The sequence below is a fragment of the Oncorhynchus gorbuscha genome, linkage group LG01, assembly GCF_021184085.1.
Source record: "Oncorhynchus gorbuscha isolate QuinsamMale2020 ecotype Even-year linkage group LG01, OgorEven_v1.0, whole genome shotgun sequence".
Classification (NCBI taxonomy): Eukaryota; Metazoa; Chordata; class Actinopteri; order Salmoniformes; family Salmonidae; genus Oncorhynchus; species Oncorhynchus gorbuscha.
Genome location: NC_060173.1, coordinates 54034391 through 54057352, shown reverse-complemented (window position 1 = coordinate 54057352; position 22962 = coordinate 54034391). Strand labels below are relative to the sequence as shown.

General features: G+C 46.8%; 1 protein-coding gene across 3 annotated transcripts in view; it reads left to right on the top strand.

The window, feature by feature from the left end:
- The window catches only part of itga11b (integrin, alpha 11b), a 105855-nt gene that overhangs the window by 64625 nt on the left and 18268 nt on the right, over positions 1 to 22962 (top strand). For all 3 annotated transcript variants that reach the window (XM_046356548.1, XM_046356556.1, XM_046356566.1), the window contains 6 exons: positions 4857 to 5001; positions 5631 to 5779; positions 6785 to 6928; positions 10860 to 11063; positions 11271 to 11401; positions 11507 to 11670. In XM_046356548.1, coding sequence (XP_046212504.1) covers positions 4857 to 5001; positions 5631 to 5779; positions 6785 to 6928; positions 10860 to 11063; positions 11271 to 11401; positions 11507 to 11670 — 937 coding nt within the window. The remainder of the gene's footprint in view (positions 1 to 4856; positions 5002 to 5630; positions 5780 to 6784; positions 6929 to 10859; positions 11064 to 11270; positions 11402 to 11506; positions 11671 to 22962) is intronic.

Below are 22962 nucleotides of genomic sequence, written 5' to 3'. Positions count from 1 at the left end.
AGTATTTTTTGTTGGCGGTGGGAGGGGTGGGGTGGGTGGGACTTTAAGAGGAAAACAGGCAAGAGAGGTACAGATGGTTTAGTTGAATGCAGAGCTTGCCAGCTAAACACATGCATACACACACACAGACAGACAGACAGACAGACAGACAGACAGACAGACAGACAGACAGACAGACAGACAGACAGACAGACAGACAGACAGACAGACAGACAGACAGACAGACAGACAGACAGACAGACAGACAGACAGACAGACAGACAGACAGACAGACAGACAGACAGACAGACATTAACACACACAGCATACACATTAACACGGATACACACTGATCAACAAGCTCACACGACACAGACACACCAAATATTTTGAGATTGTCCTATTGTGATGGAATTTATTTGCTCATAGTTTGAAATCCTAATATCTTTAGGGGATTATTAGCTGAAGTCATTTAATATAGTACAAGTCAAAATAATATGGAAATATTTGTTCAGGTCATTGGTTGTGTTGGCTGACATTGCCGCACTACTGACATGAGTAATTTTGGGTTTTACCTCTTGCATACCAAATCCCAGTCTTCAGGGATCTCTCCAGGTATCAGTTTTATGTATCATATCACTTTTGTTTTTCTCCTCAATCCTCATTTGTCTCTACGTTGGCCATTTGAATGCTGTTCCCTCATATCAGGGCAGGGAAGCACACTGTCCATATCGCAACTTGTGGCTGTGTCTGAAAACAGTACCCTACCGGTTTCATTTTGTTTGTTGTCAGTGACTCTTTGTTAGATTCCCTTCTGTTTGAGCGTCATTTTTGGTTTTCTTGCTAGGGGAACGTAACACTGTCAAATCCTTTCTTCCCCCGTCATCCTTGTTTCCTCAGTCCTTCTCAAAGCTCATTGGAAAATGATATCCGAGGGATGTACCTTGGATTCTCTCCTTCAATGCACTTTGAGAAGAAACGAGGAAACAAGAATGGATGAAATAAGGATGTAACCTTTTCAAAAACAGTCACCTGCAACCCACCTTGAACCTCATATGGCTACTTCCTCCAACCACTTTTCCACACTGGTATGGCCAACACTCAGGTTTTTTCACACTTGGTCCCTTTCAGACAATTTTAACTCAGTGCAGTTCACTTAATATTGTGTCCAGTGTAAACACTCCAAAGGAACTCAGACCCCTCAAAAGAGCCCCCAAAGCAAACAGGACTGAGAGGTGGTCTGAGTTTGGTTCCCTTTAATTCCTTGGTCCAGGTTCCATTTTTTTAGGGCAACGTGAACACTAAGCCCCCAAGTTCACTTGTTATTATTCCCTCACCACACACTAGAATACTGCAACACCGTTTCACCTGCCATAAACCCTCACATTGGTGCCACAAAAGAGAAGATGATGATGTGCAGGTTCGCAGAAAATAACGTGTGCTGTTCTTGGATATTGATTAGCGATTGTCAATGATGCACAGAAATGCCAAAATATGTGTGGAGTTTTTAGTTCAGATTATTTGTTTGCAACGTGTGATCTATAAAGAGAGCTTCATAAGCTGTTTATTCGCTTGTGGGGTTTGAATGGTGTGAGAAGACAACAACATATTTGATGAGAATCCCAACATGGGATACAAAATCAATTCTAGCCCTTAAAGGGGCAGTAGCCGACATTGGGTGTGCAATTTTCAATTAAAGCATTATTTAATCGGCAGCTGTTCTTCTGTTATTTATCCTGTTAAAGATAATATTTACATGTTAATATTATCTTTTGATTACAATGTTTATGTCTCATCTTTTAACTAAATGCAATCTATTAGCTTCCAAAATGTAAGTAGGTATAAAGAGTATTCAGACCCCTTGACTTTTTCCTCATTTTTTACATTACAGCCTTATTCTAAAATGGATTGGAAAAAAAATCCTAAGCAATCTACACACAATACCCCATAATGACAAAGTGAAAACAGTTTTTTTTAAATTTTGGCAAATTTATTAAAGACAGAAATACCTTATAAGTATTCAAACCCTTTCCTATGAGACTCAAAATTGAGATCAGGGTCATCCTGTTTCCATTGATCATCCTTGAGATGAACTTGATTGGAGTTCACCTGTGGTAAATTCAATTGATCGGACAGATCTGAAGAAAGGTTAAAAAAAGGCCTGCAGCATTGAAGATCTCCAAGAACACAGTGGTCTCTATCATTCTTAAATGGAACAAGTTTGGAACCGCCAAGACTCTTCCTTGAGCTTGCCGCCCGGCCAAACTGAGCAATCGGGGGAGAAGGGCCTTGGTCAGGAAGGTGACCAAGAACCCGATGATCACCCTGACAGAGCTCTAGAGTTCCTCTGTGGAGATGGGAGAACTTTCCAGGAGGACAACCATCTCTGCAGCACCTCACCAATCAGGCCTTCATGGTAGAGTGGCCAGATGGAAGCCACTCCTCAGTAAAGGGCACATGACAGCCCGCTTGGAGTTTGCCAAAAGGCACCAAAAGACTCTCAGACCATGAGAAACAAGATTCTCTGGTCTGATGAAACCAAGATTGAACTCTTTGGCCTGAATGCCAAGCGTCACGTCTGTAGGAAACCTGGCTCCATCCCTACGGTGAAGCATGGCGGAGGGGATTTTTTTCAGCGGCAGGGACTGGGAGACTAGTCAGGATCGAGGCAAAGATGAATGGAGCAAAGTACCGAGAGATCCTTGATGAAAACCGTCTCCAAAGCACTCAGGACCTCAGACTGGGGCGAAGATTTACCTTCCAACAGGACAACGACCCTAAGCACACAGCCAAGACAACGAAGGAGTGGCTTCGGACAAATCTCTGAATGTCCTTGCATGGCCCAGCCAGAGCCCGGACCCGATCGAACATCTCTGGAGAGACCTTAAAATAGATATGCAGCAATACTCCAGAGCTTGAGAGGATCTGCATTGAATAATGGGAAAACCTCCTCAAATACAGGTGTGGCGAGCTTGTAGCATCATACTCAAGAAGACTTAAGGCTGTAATCGCTGCCAAAGGTGCTTCAACAAAGCACTGAGTAAAGGTTCTGAATACTTATATAAATGTGATATTTATTTTTATTTTTTATTTTTATAAATTAGCAACAATTGCTAAAATCCTGTTTTTACTTTGTCATTATAGGGCTTTCAATTTTAGAATAGTGCTGTAACCTAATAAAATGTGGAAAAAAGTTAATTGGACTGAATACTTTCCAAAGGCACTGTACAGCTGTCCAATAACATATTCTGATGGAATGGCTTGTCCTGCACAACCCAGAGTGCATTGACTGAATGCTGGAAAAAGATCTGGGTTCCTTTTTAAACATAACAACGTGAATGGAAAGAGGACTCAGACCACAAATATGTGAAGTGAACTGACAAAAGAGTTGAGTCCTCATTCAAAGGCAAGGGCAGTTTGAATACAAAGAGACTTGAGTTATTTAGCTTTTTTTACCCCAGAGTTCACTTTAAAGAGGACTGAGATCGCGTCTTTTAAAGAGGACTGTATGTGAAAACACCCTTTAAGGATATCACAGAAGGGCCAGTAAACCTACTCTCTGTTTGTCTGTACATGTAAATTAGCGAATAAACTATTAGCTAATACCCAAATTCATAAAATCATAGGTCATGGATAATACTGTATCCATCCCAATGGGAGACTTACTTTACTCCGCAACAGTTGCCATGGCAGCCAGTCAAACTGTCCACGTCGACAGCCTATGACTATGAGTGAGGGAATACTTGGCCATGGCGTATCTTCACAACAGCCCCGCTGCTGTCTTGATTTAGCCATGACTGTAGCGTTGGCTGAAATCTGTCCGCTGGCATGTTGTCAGTATTTGAACTGTTATTAGTAAATTCACATGGGCTGTGTATGTGGCACAATTACAACCCTGTAGAACACGGTTTCTCTTGAACACCTTCTTTCTCTCTTCCAAAGGTTAAGGAAGACCGTTACATGCGTTCTGCTGAGTATAGTTTGGTGGTCAATGCTAATCTGGTACCAGATCTGTTTGTGCTTTCTTGCCAGCACCTATGGTCATTTTCAAGTCACGTGACCATTGGAGACAGCAAGATACCACAAAACAGATCTGGGATCAGGCGAACTTGAAGTATGGTGACAGTGGTGATAGCTTCACCGGTATCTAAAACAATGATTTGGTCGTTGACTATGATCCCTGTTTATCTTGCTCTGAGAGATGTGTAGAGATGTGTAACTCACGGTTGAATGACTTTCACCTCTGGACATGACATACTGTACAGTGCATTCACATCTGTGTGTGACGGTGTGTGTATAGTTCATTCAACACCACCTGTGCGTGTATGTGTGTTTGTTAAATGTACTCACGTGTTTTTATTGTGAAAGTTTAGCAATGATGGTGATGCATTCATGTTGTAAAGTGTAACCAAACCGTTTGTTTCCTTGTTGCCCGGTGCTCTTTTTTTAATTTTGTTTAACCTTTATTTAACCAGGCAAGTCAGTTAAGAACAAATTCTTATTTTCAATGACGGCCTAGGAACAGTGGATTAACTACCTGTTCAGGGGCAGAACGACAGATTTGTACCTTGTCAGCTCAGGGATTTGAACTTGCAACCTTCTGGTTACTAGTCCAACGCTCTAACCACTTGCCTACCCTGCCATTAGAGAAAAACAGGATAGGGAGTGGAAAATTACCAAAGAATAAATCAACTCAATGGAAGGATTGGACTTACTCAAAAGACAAATGTTCAACCCATTATTTCTCACAAAAGACATATCTGTCCACCATCATCACTCTCTGCTTTGGTACCTCTTTGTACGGTGGCGAAAGAGGTACCTTGACCTAATGAGAGATGTGTATTTGGCGAGTGATGTGAAAATGCTTGTTCCTGTAGGATGGCATATTGGTGGGGGCCGTGGGGGCCTATGACTGGAACGGGGCTGTTCTGAAAGAGACACGTCATGGGAAGGTAGTCCCACCCAAGTCCTCCTATCTAGAAGAGTTTCCAGAAGAACTGAAGAACCATGGGGCCTACTTGGGTGAGTGAACTGGATGGGCAGGTAGAATTGTGTAGGTGGATGGCTGGATGGGTGGGTGGGTGGATGGACGGACAGGTGGATAGATGGATGAATGGATAGATGGATGGATGCATAGACTAATAAATAAAGAGATGAATGGGTGTGTGGATAGATGAATAAATAGATGGATGGATGAATAGTCTGTCTAACATTGCATGCAGTACTATACTATAGTGTGTTTTCTTTTTCTTTTTTGACAATTTAAAAACAATAGACAACTTAACATTGACACACATACATTTTAGCAGACAAGTTCTTTACCTATTCTGTCCGTCTAATTTCTCATCCTTTGAATATCTCCAGTGCTTGTAATACTTTATGCCATATGGCTTCAAATTGTACTATTTTGTTTCACTCTGGAGCCCAAATCTTTCTGTATTTAGATAATAATGCATTTGATTCATTCACTGTCTTAACTATGGCGGGTCATCTTGATTTCCAATTTTTAAGAAAATACTTTTTCAAAATGATTGACAAGGAAAATACAGTTCAACGGATTGGTTATCTCACTGCACACCCATAACTGCACCCTCTCCCATAACTTTTGGACAGTGCCTTCAGAAAGTTTGTCCTTGTGTCCAATGTCCCAGGTTACACAGTAAATTCAGTGGTGTCGGCCAAAGGCAGGCAGCTCTATGTTGCTGGAGCCCCTCGCTTCAACCACACAGGCAAAGTCATCATCTTTACCCTGAGAAACAATGGCAACCTCACCATCCTACACTCACTCAAAGGCCAGCAGGTGAGACACACCAAGAGATATAAATGACTAATACAAGGGGGCCAAGGACTGAACATTGGGTAACACCATTACAGGCAGGTGCTTGAGTTGATTTGCTTAAACAAACAAACACACACCAACAAGACACACCAACACTGACAGTGACACCCACACACGCACGCACGCACGCACGCACGCACGCACGCACGCACGCACGCACGCACACACACACACACACACACACACACACACACACACACACACACACACACACACACACACACACACACACACACACACACACACACACACACACACACACACACACACTGGCTCTACGTGTCAAGCTTGTGTGTGCACACGTGTGACACATTGGAGTCTTCGTTACATTATGGTCTAGACTCGGCTGCCCGGTCCAGATGGCCTTTGTCTCATCGGCCCATGTGCTTCTCATCTGTATGCATCCAATCAAAACAGGGTATGCTACTGAGCACAGACGCATCGCCCCGGGCAACAGGCTCCCTGTAAATAAGGTCTAACCACTGTGTCAGACCAGACTGTTGTTTGGGAGAGGGAGGGAGGGAGGAGTAGAGTCCTAGAGTCAGCGCTGCGCATTCCTGAGGGGACATTAGAAATGCAGTACGCCTCTAGGATTAATTACGGCTGCTGTGGTGTTTTCTGAGGTAGCCTGAGGCCACTTGGGCAAGATTTACAGTAAGCTAGTCCGGCTGGGATGTGTTAGGTGGTGCATCCGGTCTCACATGCCTCCCCTTCCCTCTTACACTCCTTCCTTGCTGGTGGGGTATATGGGCTAAAAATAAGATTAGGACAATTAAATGGACTTGATATGAATGGGGTTTTCCCCTCACTGGATGCTATGGGCGGTAATTGTACTGTGTTAATTTAACACTTTTCAAATTGTGATATGGTTCGGGCTGAATGTGCATAGATATAAATGAATCACTGTTCTGCACATTTTAGAATTGCACATATGGCTTGACTCTTTGTCATCTGGTGTGTCTGTAGATTGGGTCATACTACGGGAGTGAGCTAGCTCCTCTGGACATCGATGGGGACGGTGTGACAGACTTCCTCCTGGTGGCAGCGCCCATGTTCTTCAGTAAGGGCTGGGAGAGGGGCAAGGTCTACATCTACAGGGTGACTCAGCAGGTGAGAACCAGAAGAAGTGAATCGGAGTGTACATGAACACTATATATGCACAAGTATGTGGACACCCCTTCAAAATAGTGGTTTTAGCTATTTCAGACACACCTGTTGCTGACAGGTTTTAAAAAATCAAGCACACAGCCATGCAATCTCTATAGACAAAGATTATCAGTAGAATGACCTAACTAAAGAGCTCAGTGACTTTCAGCATGGCACCGCCATAGGATGCCACCTTTCCAACAAGTCAGTTCATCAAATTTCTGCCCTGCTAGAGCTGGTCAACTGTAAGTGCTTTTATTGTGAAGTGGAAATCTCTAGGAGCAACAACGATTCAGCCGCGAAGTGGTAGGCCACACAAGCTCACAGAATGGGACCACTGAGTGCTGAAGTGTGTAGTGCATAAAAGTTGCCTGTCCTCGGTTGCGACACTCACTACTGAGTTCCAAACTGCCTCTGGAAGCAACGTCAGCACAATAACTGTTCATTGGGAGCTTCATGGCCGAGCAGCCGCACACAAGCCTAAGATGTAACGCTATCAGAGACGGTGCAGCCAGCTGGTTTCTCCACGCATCGCGCCGACAGAAACAAACATCTTTCTGGTAAGAAGAGGGGCGGGGGCATATGCTTTATGGTTAAAGGGACGTGGTGTGGCCAAAACAACATACAGGAACTCAAGTCCTTCTGTTCACCTGATTTAGAATTCCTCACAATCAAATGTAGACCGCATTATCTACCAAGGGAATTCTCTTCGATTATAATCACAGCCGTATATATCCCCCCCCAAGCAGACACATCGATGGCTCTGAACAAACTTTATTTGACTCTTTGCAAACTGGAATCCATATATCCGGAGGCTGCATTCATTGTAGCTGGGGATTTTAACAAGGCTAATCTGAAAACAAGACTCCCTAAATTTTATCAGCATATCGATTGCGCAACCAGGGCGGGAAAAACCTTGGATCATTGCTATTCCAACTTCCGCGATGCATATAAGGCCCTGCCCCGCCCTCCTTTCGGAAAAGCTGACCACGACTCCATTTTGTTGATCCCTGCCTACAGACAGAAACTAAAATAAGAAGCTCCCGCGCTGAGGTCTGTTCAACGCTGGTCCGACCAATCTGATTCCACACTCCAAGACTGCTTCCATCACGTGGACTGGGATATGTTCTGTATTGCGTCAGACGACAACATTGACGAATACGCTGATTCGGTGTGCGAGTTCATTAGAACGTGCGTTGAAGATGTCGTTCCCATAGCAACGATTAAAACATTCCCAAACCAGAAACCGTGGATTGATGGCAGCATTCGCGTGAAACTGAAAGCGCAAACCACTGCTTTTAATCAGGGAAGGGGCCTGGAAACATGATCGAATACAAACAGTGTAACTATTCCCTCCACAAGGCAATCAAACAAGCTAAGCGTCAGTATAGAGACAAAGTAGAATCTCAATTCAACGGCTCAGACACAAGAGGTATGTGGCAGGGTCTACAGTCAATCACGGATTACAAAAAGAGAACCAGCACCGTCACGGACCAGGATGTCTTGCTCCCAAGCAGACTAAATAACTTTTTTGCCCGCTTTGAGGACAATACAGTGCCACTGACACTGCCCGCAACTAAAACATGCGGACTCTCCTTCACTGCAGCCGACGTGAGGAAAACATTTAAACGTGTCAACCCTCGCAAGGCTGCAGGCCCAGACGGCATCCCCAGCCGCGCCCTCAGAGCATGCGCAGACCAGCTGGCTGGTGTGTTTACGGACATATTCAATCAATCCCTATCCCAGTCTGTTGTTTCCACATGCTTCAAGAGGCCCACCATTGTTCCTGTTCCCAAGAAAGCTAAGGTAACTGAGCTAAACGACTACCACCCCGTAGCACTCACTTCCGTCATCATGAAGTGCTTTGAGAGACTAGTCAAGGACCATATCACCTCCACCCTACCTGACACCCTAGACCCACTCCAATTTGCTTACTGCCCAAATAGGTCCACAGACGATGCAATCTCAACCACACTGCACACTGCCCTAACCCATCTGGACAAGCGGAATACCTATGTAGGAATGCTGTTCATCGACTACAGCTTGGCATTTAACACCATAGTGCCCCCCAAGCTCATCATCAAGCTCGAGACCCTGGGTCTCGACCCCGTCCTGTGCAACTGGGTACTGGACTTCCTGACGGGCCGCCCCCAGGTGGTGAGGGTGGGTAACAACATCTCCACCCCGCTGATCCTCAACACTGGGGCCCCACAAGGGTACGTTCTGAGCCCTCTCCTGTACTCCCTGTTCACCCACGACTGCGTGGCCACGCACGCCTCCAACTCAATCATCAAGTTTGCGGATGACACAACAGTGGTAGGCTTGATTACCAACAACGACGAGACGGCCTACAGGGAGGAGGTGAGGGCCCTCGGAGTGTGGTGTCAGGAAAATAACCTCACAATCAATGTCAACTAAACTAAGGAGATGATTGTGGACTTCAGGAAACAGCAGAGGGAACACCCCCCTATCCACATCGATGGAACAGTAGTGGAGAGGGTAGTAAGTTTTAAGTTCCTCAGTGTACACATCACAGACAAACTGAATTGGTCCACCCACACAGACAGCATCGTGAAGAAGGCGCAGCAGTGCCTCTTCAACCTCAGGAGGCTGAAGAAATTTGGCTTGTCACCAAAAGCACTCACAAACTTCTACAGATGCACAATCGAGAGCATCCTGTCGGGCTGTATCACGGCCTGGTACGGCAACTGCTCCGCCCACAACCGTAAGGCTCTCCGGAGGGTAGTGAGGTCTGCACAACGCATCACCGGGGGCAAACTACCTGCCCTCCAGGACACCTACACCACCCGATGTCACAGGAAGGCCATAAAGATCATCAAGGACAGCAACCACCCGAGCCACTGCCTGTCACTGCGAGGTCAGTACAGGTGCATCAAAGCTGGGACCGAGAGACTAAAAAACAGCTTCTATCTCAAGGCCATCAGACTGTTAAACAGCCACCACTAACATTGAGTGGCTGCTGCCAACACACTGACTCAACTCCAGCCACTTTAATAATTGGAATTGATGGGAAATGATGTCAAATATATCACTAGCCACTTCAAACAATGCTACCTAATATAATGTTTACATACCCTACATTATTCATCTCATATGTATACGTATATACTGTACTCTATATCATCTACTGCATCCTTATGTAATACATGTATCACTAGCCACTTTAACTATGCCACTTTGTTAACATACTCATCTCATATGTATATACTGCACTCAATACCATCTACTGTATCTTGCCTATGCCGCTCTGTACCATCACTCATTCATATATCTTTATGTACATATTCTTTATCCCCTTACACTTGTGTCTATAAGGTAGTAGTTTTGGAATTGTTAGCTAGATTACTTGTTGGTTATTACTGCATTGTCGGAACTAGAAGCACAAGCATTTCGCTACACTCGCACTAACATCTGCTAACCATGTGTATGTGACAAATTTAATTTGATTTGATTTGATTTGATCACCATGCGCAATGCCAAGCGTCGGCTGGAGTGATGTAAAGCTCGCTGCCATTGAACTCTGGAGCAGTGGAAATGTGTTCTCTGGAGTGATGAATCACGATTCACCATCAAGTAGTCCGATGGACGAATCTGGGTTTGGCGATGCCAGGAGAATGCTACCTGCCTAATGCATAATGCCGCCTGTAAAGTTTGGTGGAAGAGGAATAATGATCTGGGGATGTTTTTCATGGTTCGGGCTAGGCCCCTTAACGCTACAGCATACAATGACATTCTAAACGATTCTGTGTCTCCAACTTTGTGTCAACAGTTTGGGGAAGGCCCATTCCAGATTCAGCATGACAATGCCCCCGTGCACAAAGCAAGGTCCATACAGAAATGGCTTGTCGAGATTTCTCTCTTTCTCTATCTACAGAACCATTTCCTTTTGGAAGGGACACTTGAGGTCTCCGACCAGTCCCAGAACTCTCGTTTTGGTGGAGCGATGGCCCCTATCGCTGATATGAATGGTGACTCGTACAGTGAGGTAGTGGTGGGAGCTCCTCTAGAGGACGATCACCAGGGGGCCATCTACCTGTTCTACGGCCAGCTCAGTGGCATAGAACACAAATACAGACAGGTGAGCTCAGTGGCACACAACCCCTAGTCATGCAGTGGATTATTCATAACCAATACTAAAAGTATTTTTTGCTGTCTCACTAACTGGCTTTTTCTCCCTCCCTCCCTCCCTCCCTCCCTCCCTCCCTCCCTCCCTCCCTCCCTCCCTCCCTCCCCCTCCCTCCCTCCCTCCCTCCCTCCCTCCCTTACAACCCCCCCCTTCTCTCAGAGAATTGGAGCAGCAGGCTTCTCTGCTGGTCTGCAGTATTTTGGCCGCAGTGTTCATGGGATGATGGATGTCAATGAAGACGGGTTGGTGGACTTGGCAGTGGGCGCATTAGGTGCAGCAGTACTGATCTGGTTCGTGACACACACTCACCCCAACACACTCCCATACTATTGCAGTCCCATCGTTCACACATAGACACACTGATAATGTCCCTTATGCCCCTTCTCTTCCCTCAGGTCTCGCAGTGTGGTGCGCATCCAAGGAAAAATGACTTTTGAACCGGAAAAGATCAATACTTTCAACAAGGACTGCCGCAGGGGAGGCAAGGACGTCACCTGCATGTCTGCCATCGTGTGTATCAGTCTGGATGCCAGGACTCGGATGCAGAGCCATGGAGTGGGTGTGTTTGGTCTAGTTGGGCATTATTACTGAATTAAAAGTGTTGGAATGAGCGTGTGTGTGGCGTGTTAGTGCGTACATGTGGTTTCATGTAGATCTTGGTTGGGACTCCTAACTCTGGGTTCATTGAGCTTTCTGACTAGTTTCTGACTGCTTATTGCAGTAACGATTTGGGTGCACAATGAGACCAACAAAACCTCAAGTACCTCAGAGCAGAGCTGTTTACATAAAGATCCCCTTGTTCTCACTCCATTATTGGATCTCTTTTAGTCCTCATTTGGACTAATCCTCCAAGATTAGTAACCACTCCTCTCAAATCAAAATGCCATAATAAAAACAACAATGCGGTTTGCATTTATACAGTGCAGCACTTTTCACTTTTACGTTGTACGTGCAAAACTCCCCCCAATGTCCCACCAATGTGTGGCTCCAAAATAGGACCTACATTTCTGCCCGCATGCAACTTCCCTATCAAGGTGTTTTGGTAGTTCCCTTATGCACTACGCTTTCTGAGCACTTACTATATAGTCAAATCTATCCTGCCCTCTACCCATAGTGACAATAGTGGTAGGTGGATCGTTTGTCAAGATCTGCAATAGGTTAACTAGCAATCATACCACATGTGTCATGCTGGTGAAAGAGGACCCAAAAGCGATTTAACAGAAACAGAGTTTATTCAAGTCCAAACAGGGAATAACAGAAATCCTCTAGTCTGTAGAGGGGAATAACAGGAGAAGCGGCCACAGACTGCAGGTCGCTTCGGGTAGGCGCAGGCCGTAGCTGACAGAGACACCTGCTCACACGCAGCATCTGATGAAGGCAAAAACACGACAGGACAGGGCGATACACAATCACAGCACGGTGAATACTAAACAAGGAACCGACAGGACAGGAACGGAACACAAAGGAATAAATAGGGACTCCAATCAGGGGAAAGGATCGGGAACAGGTGTGGGAAGACCAAATGATGATTAGGGGAATAGGAACAGCTGGGAGCAGGAACGGAACGATAGAGAGAAGAGAGAGCGAGAGAGTGAGAGAGGGAGGGGGAGAGAGAGGGATAGAAAGAGGGAAAGAACCTAATAAGACCAGCAGAGGGAAACGAATAGAATGGGGAGCACAGGGACAAGACATGATAATAAATGACAAACATGACAGTACCCCCCCACTCACCGAGCGCCTCCTGGCGCACTCGAGGAGGAATCCTGGCGGCAACGGAGGAAATCATCGATGAGTGAACGGTCCAGCACGTCCCGAGACGGAACCCAACTCCTCTCCTCAGGACCGTAACCCTCCCAATCCACTAAGTATTGGTGACCCCGTCCCCGAGAACGCATGTCCATGATCTTATGTACCTTGTAAATAGGTGCGCTCTCGACAAGGACGGGAGGGGGAGGGAAGACGAACGGGGGTGCGAAGAAAGGGCTTAACACAGGAGACATGGAAGACAGGATGGACGCGACGAAGATGTCGCGGAAGAAACAGTCGCACAGCGACAGGATTGACGACCTGGGAGACACGGAACGGACCAATGAACCGCGGAGTCAACTTACGAGAAGCTGTCGTAAGAGGAAGGTTGCGAGTGGAAAGCCACACTCTCTGGCCGCAACAATACCTTGGACTCTTAATCCTGCGTTTATTGGCGGCTCTCACCGTCTGTGCCCTGTAACGGCAAAGTGCAGACCTCACCCTCCTCCAGGTGCGCTCACAACGTTGGACAAACGCTTGAGCGGAGGGAACGCTGGACTCGGCAAGCTGGGATGAGAACAGAGGAGGCTGGTAACCCAGACTACTCTGAAACGGAGATAACCCGGTAGCAGACGAAGGAAGCGAATTGTGAGCGTATTCTGCCCAGGGGAGCTGTTCTGCCCAAGACGCAGGGTTTCTGAAAGAAAGGCTGCGTAGTATGCGACCAATCGTCTGATTGGCCCTCTCTGCTTGACCGTTAGACTGGGGATGAAACCCGGAAGAGAGACTGACGGACGCACCAATCAAACGACAGAACTCCCTCCAAAACTGTGACGTGAATTGCGGGCCTCTGTCTGAAACGGCGTCTAACGGGAGGCCATGAATTCTGAATACATTCTCAATAATGATTTGTGCCGTCTCCTTAGCGGAAGGAAGTTTAGCGAGGGGAATGAAATGTGCCGCCTTAGAGAACCTATCGACAACCGTAAGAATCACAGTCTTCCCCGCAGACAAAGGCAGACCGGTAATGAAGTCTAAGGCGATGTGAGACCATGGTCGAGAAGGAATGGGGAGCGGTCTGAGACGACCGGCAGGAGGAGAGTTACCCGACTTAGTCTGCGCGCAGTCCGAACAAGCAGCCACGAAACGGCGCGTGTCACGCTCCTGAGTCGGCCACCAAAAGCGCTGGCGAATAGACGCAAGAGTGCCTCGAACACCGGGATGACCAGCTAACTTGGCAGAGTGAGCCCACTGAAGAACAGCCAGACGAGTGGAAACAGGAACGAAAAGGAGGTTACTAGGACAAGCGCGCGGCGACGCAGTGTGCGTGAGTGCTTGCTTAACCTGTCCTTCAATTCCCCAGACTGTTAACCCGACAACACGCCCATAAGGAAGAATCCCCTCGGGATCAGTAGAAGCCACAGAAGAACTAAACAGACGGGATAAGGCATCAGGCTTGGTGTTCTTGCTACCCGGACGGTAAGAAATCACAAACTCGAAACGAGCGAAAAACAACGCCCAACGAGCTTGACGGGCATTAAGTCGTTTGGCAGAACGGATGTACTCAAGGTTCTTATGGTCTGTCCAAACGACAAAAGGAACGGTCGCCCCCTCCAACCACTGTCGCCATTCGCCTAGGGCTAAGCGGATGGCGAGCAGTTCACGGTTACCCACATCATAGTTGCGCTCAGATGGCGACAGGCGATGAGAAAAATAAGCGCAAGGATGAACCTTATCGTCAGACTGGAAGCGCTGGGATAGAATGGCTCCCACGCCTACCTCTGAAGCGTCAACCTCGACAATGAATTGTCTAGTGACGTCAGGAGTAACGAGGATAGGAGCGGACGTTAAACGTTCTTTTAGAAGATCAAAAGCTCCCTGGGCGGAACCGGACCACTTAAAACACGTCTTGACAGAAGTAAGAGCTGTGAGAGGGGCAGCAACTTGACCGAAATTACGAATGAAACGCCGATAGAAATTAGCGAAACCTAAAAAGCGCTGCAACTCGACACGTGACCTTGGAACGGGCCAATCACTGACAGCTTGGACCTTAGCGGAATCCATCTGAATGCCTTCAGCGGAAATAACGGAACCGAGAAAAGTAACGGAGGAGACATGAAAAGAGCACTTCTCAGCCTTTACGTAGAGACAATTCTCTAAAAGGCGCTGTAGAACACGTCGAACGTGCTGAACATGAATCTCGAGTGACGGAGAAAAAATCAGGATATCGTCAAGATAGACAAAAACAAAGATGTTCAGCATGTCTCTCAGAACATCATTAACTAATGCCTGAAAAACAGCTGGCGCATTGGCGAGACCGAACGGCAGAACCCGGTACTCAAAATGCCCTAACGGAGTGTTAAACGCCGTTTTCCACTCGTCCCCCTCTCTGATGCGCACGAGATGGTAAGCGTTACGAAGGTCCAACTTAGTAAAGCACCTGGCTCCCTGCAGAATCTCGAAGGCTGATGACATAAGGGGAAGCGGATAACGATTCTTAACCGTTATGTCATTCAGCCCTCGATAATCCACGCAGGGGCGCAGAGTACCGTCCTTCTTCTTAACAAAAAAGAACCCCGCCCCGGCCGGAGAGGAAGAAGGCACTATGTTACCGGCGTCAAGAGACACAGACAAATAATCCTCGAGAGCCTTACGTTCGGGAGCCGACAGAGAGTATAGTCTACCTCGAGGAGGAGTGGTCCCCGGAAGGAGATCAATACTACAATCATACGACCGGTGAGGAGGAAGGGAGTTGGCTCGGGACCGACTGAAGACCGTGCGCAGATCATGATATTCCTCCGGCACTCCTGTCAAATCGCCAGGTTCCTCCTGAGAAGTAGGGACAGAAGAAACGGGAGGGATGGCAGACATTAAACACTTCACATGACAAGAAACGTTCCAGGATAGGATAGAATTACTAGACCAATTAATAGAAGGATTATGACATACTAGCCAGGGATGACCCAAAACAACAGGTGTAAACGGTGAACGGAAAATCAAAAAAGAAATAGTCTCACTGTGGTTACCAGATACTGTGAGGGTTAAAGGTAGTGTCTCAAATCTGATACTGGGAAGATGACTACCATCTAAGGCGAACATGGGCGTAGGCTTCTCTAACTCTCTGAAAGGAATGTCATGTTTCCGAACCCATGCTTCGTCCATGAAACAACCCTCAGCCCCAGAGTCTATCAAGGCACTACATGTAGCACCCGAACCGGTCCAGCGTAGATGGACCGACAAAGTAGTACAGGATCTTGATGGAGAGACTTGAGTAGTTGCGCTCACCTGTAGCCCTCCGCTTACAGATGAGCTCTGGCTTTTACTGGACATGAATTAACAAAATGTCCAGCAACTCCGCAATAGAGGCACAGGCGGTTGGTGATCCTCCGTTCCCTCTCCTTAGTCGAGATGCGAATCCCTCCCAGCTGCATGGGCTCAGTCTCAAAGCCAGAGGAGGGAGATGGTTGCGATGCGGAGCAGGGAAACACCGTTGATGCGAGCTCTCTTCCACGAGCCCGGTGGCGAAGATCTACCCGTCGTTCTATGCGGATGGCGAGAGCAATCAAAGAGTCCACATCTGAAGGAACCTCCCGGGAGAGAATCTCATCCTTAACCACTGCGTGGAGTCCCTCCAGAAAACGAGCGAGCAGCGCCGGCTCGTTCCACTCACTAGAGGCAGCAAGAGTGCGAAACTCAATAGAATAATCCGTTATGGACCGTTCACCTTGGCATAAGGAAGCCAGGGCCCTAGAAGCCTCCCCACCAAAAACTGAACGGTCAAAAACCCGAATCATCTCCTCTTTAAAGTTCTGGAACTTGTTAGAGCAATCAGCCCTTGCCTCCCAGATAGCTGTGCCCCATTCTCGAGCCCGGCCAGTAAGGAGTGAAATGACGTAAGCAACCCGAGCTCTCTCTCTAGAGTATGTGTTGGGTTGGAGAGAGAACACAATCTCACACTGCGTGAGAAAGGAGCGGCACTCAGTGGGCTGCCCGGAGTAGCAAGGTGGGTTATTAACCCTAGGTTCTGGAGGCTCGGCAGGCCAGGAAGTAACAGGTGGCACGAGACGTAGACTCTGGAACTGTCCAGAGAGGTCGGAAACCTGAGCGGCCAGGTTCTCCACGGCATGGCGAGCAGCAGACAATTCCTGCTCGTGTCTGCCGAGCATGGCTCCTTGGATCTCGACGGCAGTGTAACGAGCGTCTGAAGTCGCTGGGTCCATTCCTTGTTCGGTTCCTTCTGTCATGCTGGTGAAAGAGGACCCAAAAGCGATTTAACAGAAACAGAGTTTATTCAAGTCCAAACAGGGAATAACAGAAATCCTCTAGTCTGTAGAGGGGAATAACAGGAGAAGCGGCCACAGACTGCAGGTCGCTTCGGGTAGGCGCAGGCCGTAGCTGACAGAGACACCTGCTCACACGCAGCATCTGATGAAGGCAAAAACACGACAGGACAGGGCGATACACAATCACAGCACGGTGAATACTAAACAAGGAACCGACAGGACAGGAACGGAACACAAAGGAATAAATAGGGACTCCAATCAGGGGAAAGGATCGGGAACAGGTGTGGGAAGACCAAATGATGATTAGGGGAATAGGAACAGCTGGGAGCAGGAACGGAACGATAGAGAGAAGAGAGAGCGAGAGAGTGAGAGAGGGAGGGGGAGAGAGAGGGATAGAAAGAGGGAAAGAACCTAATAAGACCAGCAGAGGGAAACGAATAGAATGGGGAGCACAGGGACAAGACATGATAATAAATGACAAACATGACAACATGTAAAATTATTCAAATCTGCACCAATTTTCTATATAAATCCACAAGAACATAAAGGAATAGCTGATAGGCAGCGGAGAGGCCTATCAAGACATGAGACAGGCAGCTCAAAAATCTCCCCTATTGATCTTGTTTAGGTCATATAAATGACATTTACTGTATAATTGATTCCCCTCTTCTCATTTCTCAAAATAGTAAAAAATAAAATAGTGAGTAAATTTCGTTAACATGAATCACTTATTTTTAAATTATTATTTTAGACTAATTGAATGATGTGCTTCACCATTGCAGTAGTTGGGGTTCGGTTAAAATGCGATGATTTGAATCATGGGAATCAAAATAATAATTTGTGAATCGCAAACAGTAAAAGGATTTTGTTTTTGCTGTAGCCTTCCTTTCAAATTGTGCCCCTGCAAAATTCATTTTGTACAGTAGATACTTTAAATGGATTTGGACATTCAATTTATGTAAGGGGTGCGTACTGGCGGCAGAGAAGTCAGGCGCAGAAGAGCAAAATAATAAATAATAATAAAAACCACCGGAAAACAGAACAATCAATAAATGGGTACAAAACCCAACGCACACCAGACATAACGTGCAGAGAGCACAGCTCCTATCCCAGCCTCAGACACGCCAAAGAGGGATCCGGATGGGCCAGCACGTGAGCCGAGGTAAACAGAACCCTCAGGTGACCAAAAGCCCTGTCCACCTCAGCCGACCACTGCAAACGTACCGGGCCCCCCTTCAGCAGTGAGGTAATGGGAGCCGCTACCTGACCAAAACCAGATAAACCTCCGTTAGTTGGCAAACCCTAAGAACCTCTGGACCTCCTTTACGTGGTGGCTGAAATGCGGTCACTCTCCATCTCCACTCCTGAGGTGGAAATGCGGTACCCTCGGAAGGAGACAGACTGCTGGAAGAACAGGCACTTCTCAGCCTTAAAGTACAGGCGACCAAGCACCCTGCGCACCAGGGACACATGCTCTGCGCGTGTAGCGGAGAATATCAGAATGTCATCAATATACACCACTACACCCTGCCCTTGCAGGTCCCTGAAAATCTAGTCTACAAAGGCCTGGAAGACTGATGACACATTCATCAACCCGTACGGCATGACGAGGTACTCATAGTGCCCTGAGGTGGTACTGAAAGCCGTCTTCCACTCGTCTCCCTCCCGGATACGCACCAGGTTGTAAGCGCTCCTGAGACCTAGTTTGGTGAAGAAGCACGCCCTGTGCATTGACTCAAACATTGTGACTATGAGCGGTAGCGGGTATCTAAACCTCACAGTGATCTGGTTCAGACCCCGATAGTCAATACACTGGCGCAGACCTCCCTCCTTCTTCTTCACAAAAAAGAAACACGAGGAGGCGGTTGAAGTGGAGGACCGAATGTACCCCTGACACAGGGATTCGGAGACATATGTTTCCATAGCCTCCGTCTCCACCTGTTTTATTTTTTATTTTTTTATTTTACCTTTATTTATATAGGCAAGTCAGTTTTCAATGACGGCCTAGGAACAGTGGGTTAACTGCCTGTTCAAGGGCAGTACGACAGATTTGTACCTTGTCAGTTCGGGAGTCCAACGCTCTATAATATAATAATATAATAATAATATATGCCATTTAGCAGACGCTTTTATCCAAAGCGACTTACAGTCATGTGTGCATACATTCTACGTATGGGTGGTCCCGGGGATCGAAACCACTACCCTGGCGTTACAAGCGCCATGCTCTACCAACTGAGCTACAGAAGGACCATAACCACTAGGCTACCCTGCCGCCCCAGAGGGGATACACGTGACTCCTGGGAAGTGCAGCGTCTACCAGGAGATTTATTGCGCAATTGCCCCGTCAATTTTGAGAGACATATTCAGGGGGAATGCGCAAGGTGGAGACCTGGTCTGGACTTTCCATCTTAGTAGCACCAACGGAAACCCTTAAACACCTCCCCGAGCACTCTCGCGACCACCCTGTGAGAGCTCTCTGTGGCCAAGAAACAGTGGGGTCATGACAAGCTAACCAGGGTAGGCCAAGCACCACGGGAAACGCAGGAGAGTCAATAAGGAAGAGACTAATTCTCTCCTTGTTACCCCCCTGCGTCACCATGTCCAGAGGAGTGGTGGCCTCCCTGATCAACCCTGATCCTAATGGTCGACTATCTAAGGCGTGAACAGGGAAGGGCACAGCCACGGGAACAATGGGGATCCCAATACTATGGGCGAACGATCTATCTATAAAATTCCCAGCCACGCCTGAATTGAGCGCCTTATGCTGGGAATGCGGGGAAAACTCAGGAAAAGTGACATAAACAAACATATGTGCGACAGAGGGCTCTGGGTGAAAATGGTGCCGGCTCACCTTGGGTGACGCCAGAGTGCCCTGCCTGCTACCTCGATACCCAGAGGAACCAACCCGGCATCGAACGGTAGTGTGACCTCTGCGGCCACAGATGGTGCACGAGCTGGAACCCCCTCCGGTCTCCCTGCGCACCGCCCCTCCCAGCTCATGGGTATCGGAGAGGGGGTACCGGGAATGGAACCAACAGACCCGATCTGAACGTCCACAGGTAGCCAGCAGGTTATCCAGCCGGATGGATCAGGGCCCTGTCGTTCCATCCCGCCCAGGCAGCCAGGGATCGAAACTCCAGGGTGAACTCCTGGACGCTCCTCGTCCCCTGCCTCAGATGGAAGAGTCGTTCACCCGCTGCTCTACCCTCGGGCGGGTGGTTGAAGACTGCCCAGAAGCGGGGGGTGAACTCCTCAAACTGGTCCAACGCTGCGTCTCCCTCTCTCCATACGGCGTTGGCCCTCTCCAGGGCTTTCCCGGTGAGGCAGGAGACGAAGGCGGACACCCTCTCAAGACCGAAGGTGCCGGGTGGACGGTTGCCAGGTATAAGTCCAGCTGCAAGAAGAACCCGTGGCAGTTCGCAGCAGTCCCATCGTATTCCTGGGGAAAGGAGAGACAAATCCCACTGGGACTAGGAGAAGGAGGGGAGCGTAGTGGAGACCCCGGCTGTGCTGGTGGAGGTCCATTGTCTGGACAACGCGGTCCATGACGGTGCCAAGATGGTGGAGCATTGCTGCGTGCTCCCGAACGCGCTCCTCCACCCCTATACCCAGGCTACCTGCTCCTGCTGACTCCATAAGTTTGGTCCGGTATTCTCTAAGGGGTGCGTACTCGCGGCAGAGAAGTCAGGCACAGGAGAGCAAAAACTGTGTTTCCAACGGCGCAGTTTAATAATAAAAACCACCGGAAAACAGAACAATCAAATAATGGGTACAAAACCCGATGCACGCCAGACATAACGTGCACAAACACTTACAATAAACAATTCCGTCAAGGACATGGGGGGAACAGAAGGTTAAATATACAACATGTAATGATGGAATTGAAGCCAGGTGTGTGGGAAGACAAGACAAAACAAATGGAAAATGAAAGGTGGATTGGCGATGGCTAGAAGACCGGTGAAGTCGACCTCCGAATGTCGCCCGAACTAGGAGTGGGACCGACTTTGGAGGAAGTTGTGACATTTATGGGACATTTCAACTCAAAAGATGCTAGTAATCAGCCTGAAGTAAACACTCCTAAAGGTAAGATATAGTATATATGATATATATATATACAGTATCGGTTGCACATTTGTTTTGCATACTCTGTCAGGGGTGTCATTCACCCCCCCCAAAATCTAAAGGGACATAAAGTATGTGAGAATGTTTGCGGGGTGGTCTTTTGGGAATTTTTGAATACCTGAAACAGTTTTTCCTGCAATTTAGAGTCATAATGATAGTTGATTATATGTATTTTTAAAAAATATAACAAAAAAATAGAATAAAAGTATATTTTATTGCATATCAAAGCATATCTCTTGAGCTGTCTGTATCCTCCTGACTGCTGGTTCTTTTTTCAAGAAACAAAATATGCTTCTCTGCATCTCTGCTCAAATCTGTGTAAAAGATTAAAAGTACATTCAGTACATTTAGTTATTGCTTGCTTTTCTAAAGTCTACTAACACTGCCAGCAAGCATCCCAGCTAAGATAAACAAGCTAGCTACTCTAACGTTATTAATAGCCTGCAATTGCTTCTTGGTAGCTAGTTATGAGTTATGAGATTGGGAGATTGGGAACCTCAAATTAGCTAAGGCCAACTTCATAAAATGACTAGGTGACTAGTAGTATTACAGAGGAACAACAAAATGTAAATAAAATTAAGAAATAATCAAATAAAGAAATGGACAAATCTGTGCCCCCTATGGGCATGACGCCTCTGTACTCCATCACAAATGTACAGTGACTAAAACTCAGCTGGGACATGGTGCTCTCCAACACCTGACACCAATATAGTGAAGGGGGGTACCCTGACTTGGATTCAAACCCTGGTCCCTGTGACTGTCTTTCCAAAACCATTAAACTGTCACAATCCTCGCAATATGAGCCATGACACAATTCCTACCTAATGGGTTAACCCTATTGGCACAATGCATAGGGTGTTTGCCTTTGATGCCAGTGACCCGATTTCATTTCCTTGTCCTGCTGTTTGTTACGCAGTGTCAGAAGTGGGAATACCAAAAGGCTAAAATCTCTTGGTGAGGTTGTTAGGTGTTGTACAAATGTTGTTTAGTGTTATTACAAGGGGTACAACTTTTTTAAATGTTTTATTATGATATGTTTTTTTCGCTGGCTCGCCTCACTTTAAAAAAATATCCTCCAATATACAATTCATTAAATTTGTATGGCCTTGGGGACAATATAATTATGCTATCTAGACTAGCCTACAACACGACAATGCAATGAATATTTGCATTATTGTTTTCAAGTGAGTACAATTGACTTCAGTGACGCAAACCTTGACATCAAACCTAAAGCTTCAATATAGCCAAAATGTTTGTCATTTAACTGTTTAAATGTGTTACCTTTTATGTGTGGCATTTAACACAACCAGTCACAATGTTTTTATCTGATTAGGCTACTTCAAAAGTCTCCTGTAGGATACCTGCACACATTCATCCACTCCACTCTAATATAATTCCAGCCCTCCCGAACTGCGCACCGTTCCTTTGAGGAATGGAAGGAGACATCCTTTACAAAACACCAAAAAGTTTCATGACATTCGGAGATTGTCGATACTGAATAGGGAGGGGTGTATTTTTTTGTTTGTCGAGATTGACATACTGTATTCTACTTGATTGTGATGTTGAAAACGCAAACCATGGTGAAGCACTCAGTCAGTAATCGGTAAGCAGTTTTGCATTGCTTATTGGCTGTTTTTTGGTGCATTGGCACATAATTCTGTTGGTGGAAACTTTGTTGCAAATATTGTATATAATTAAGC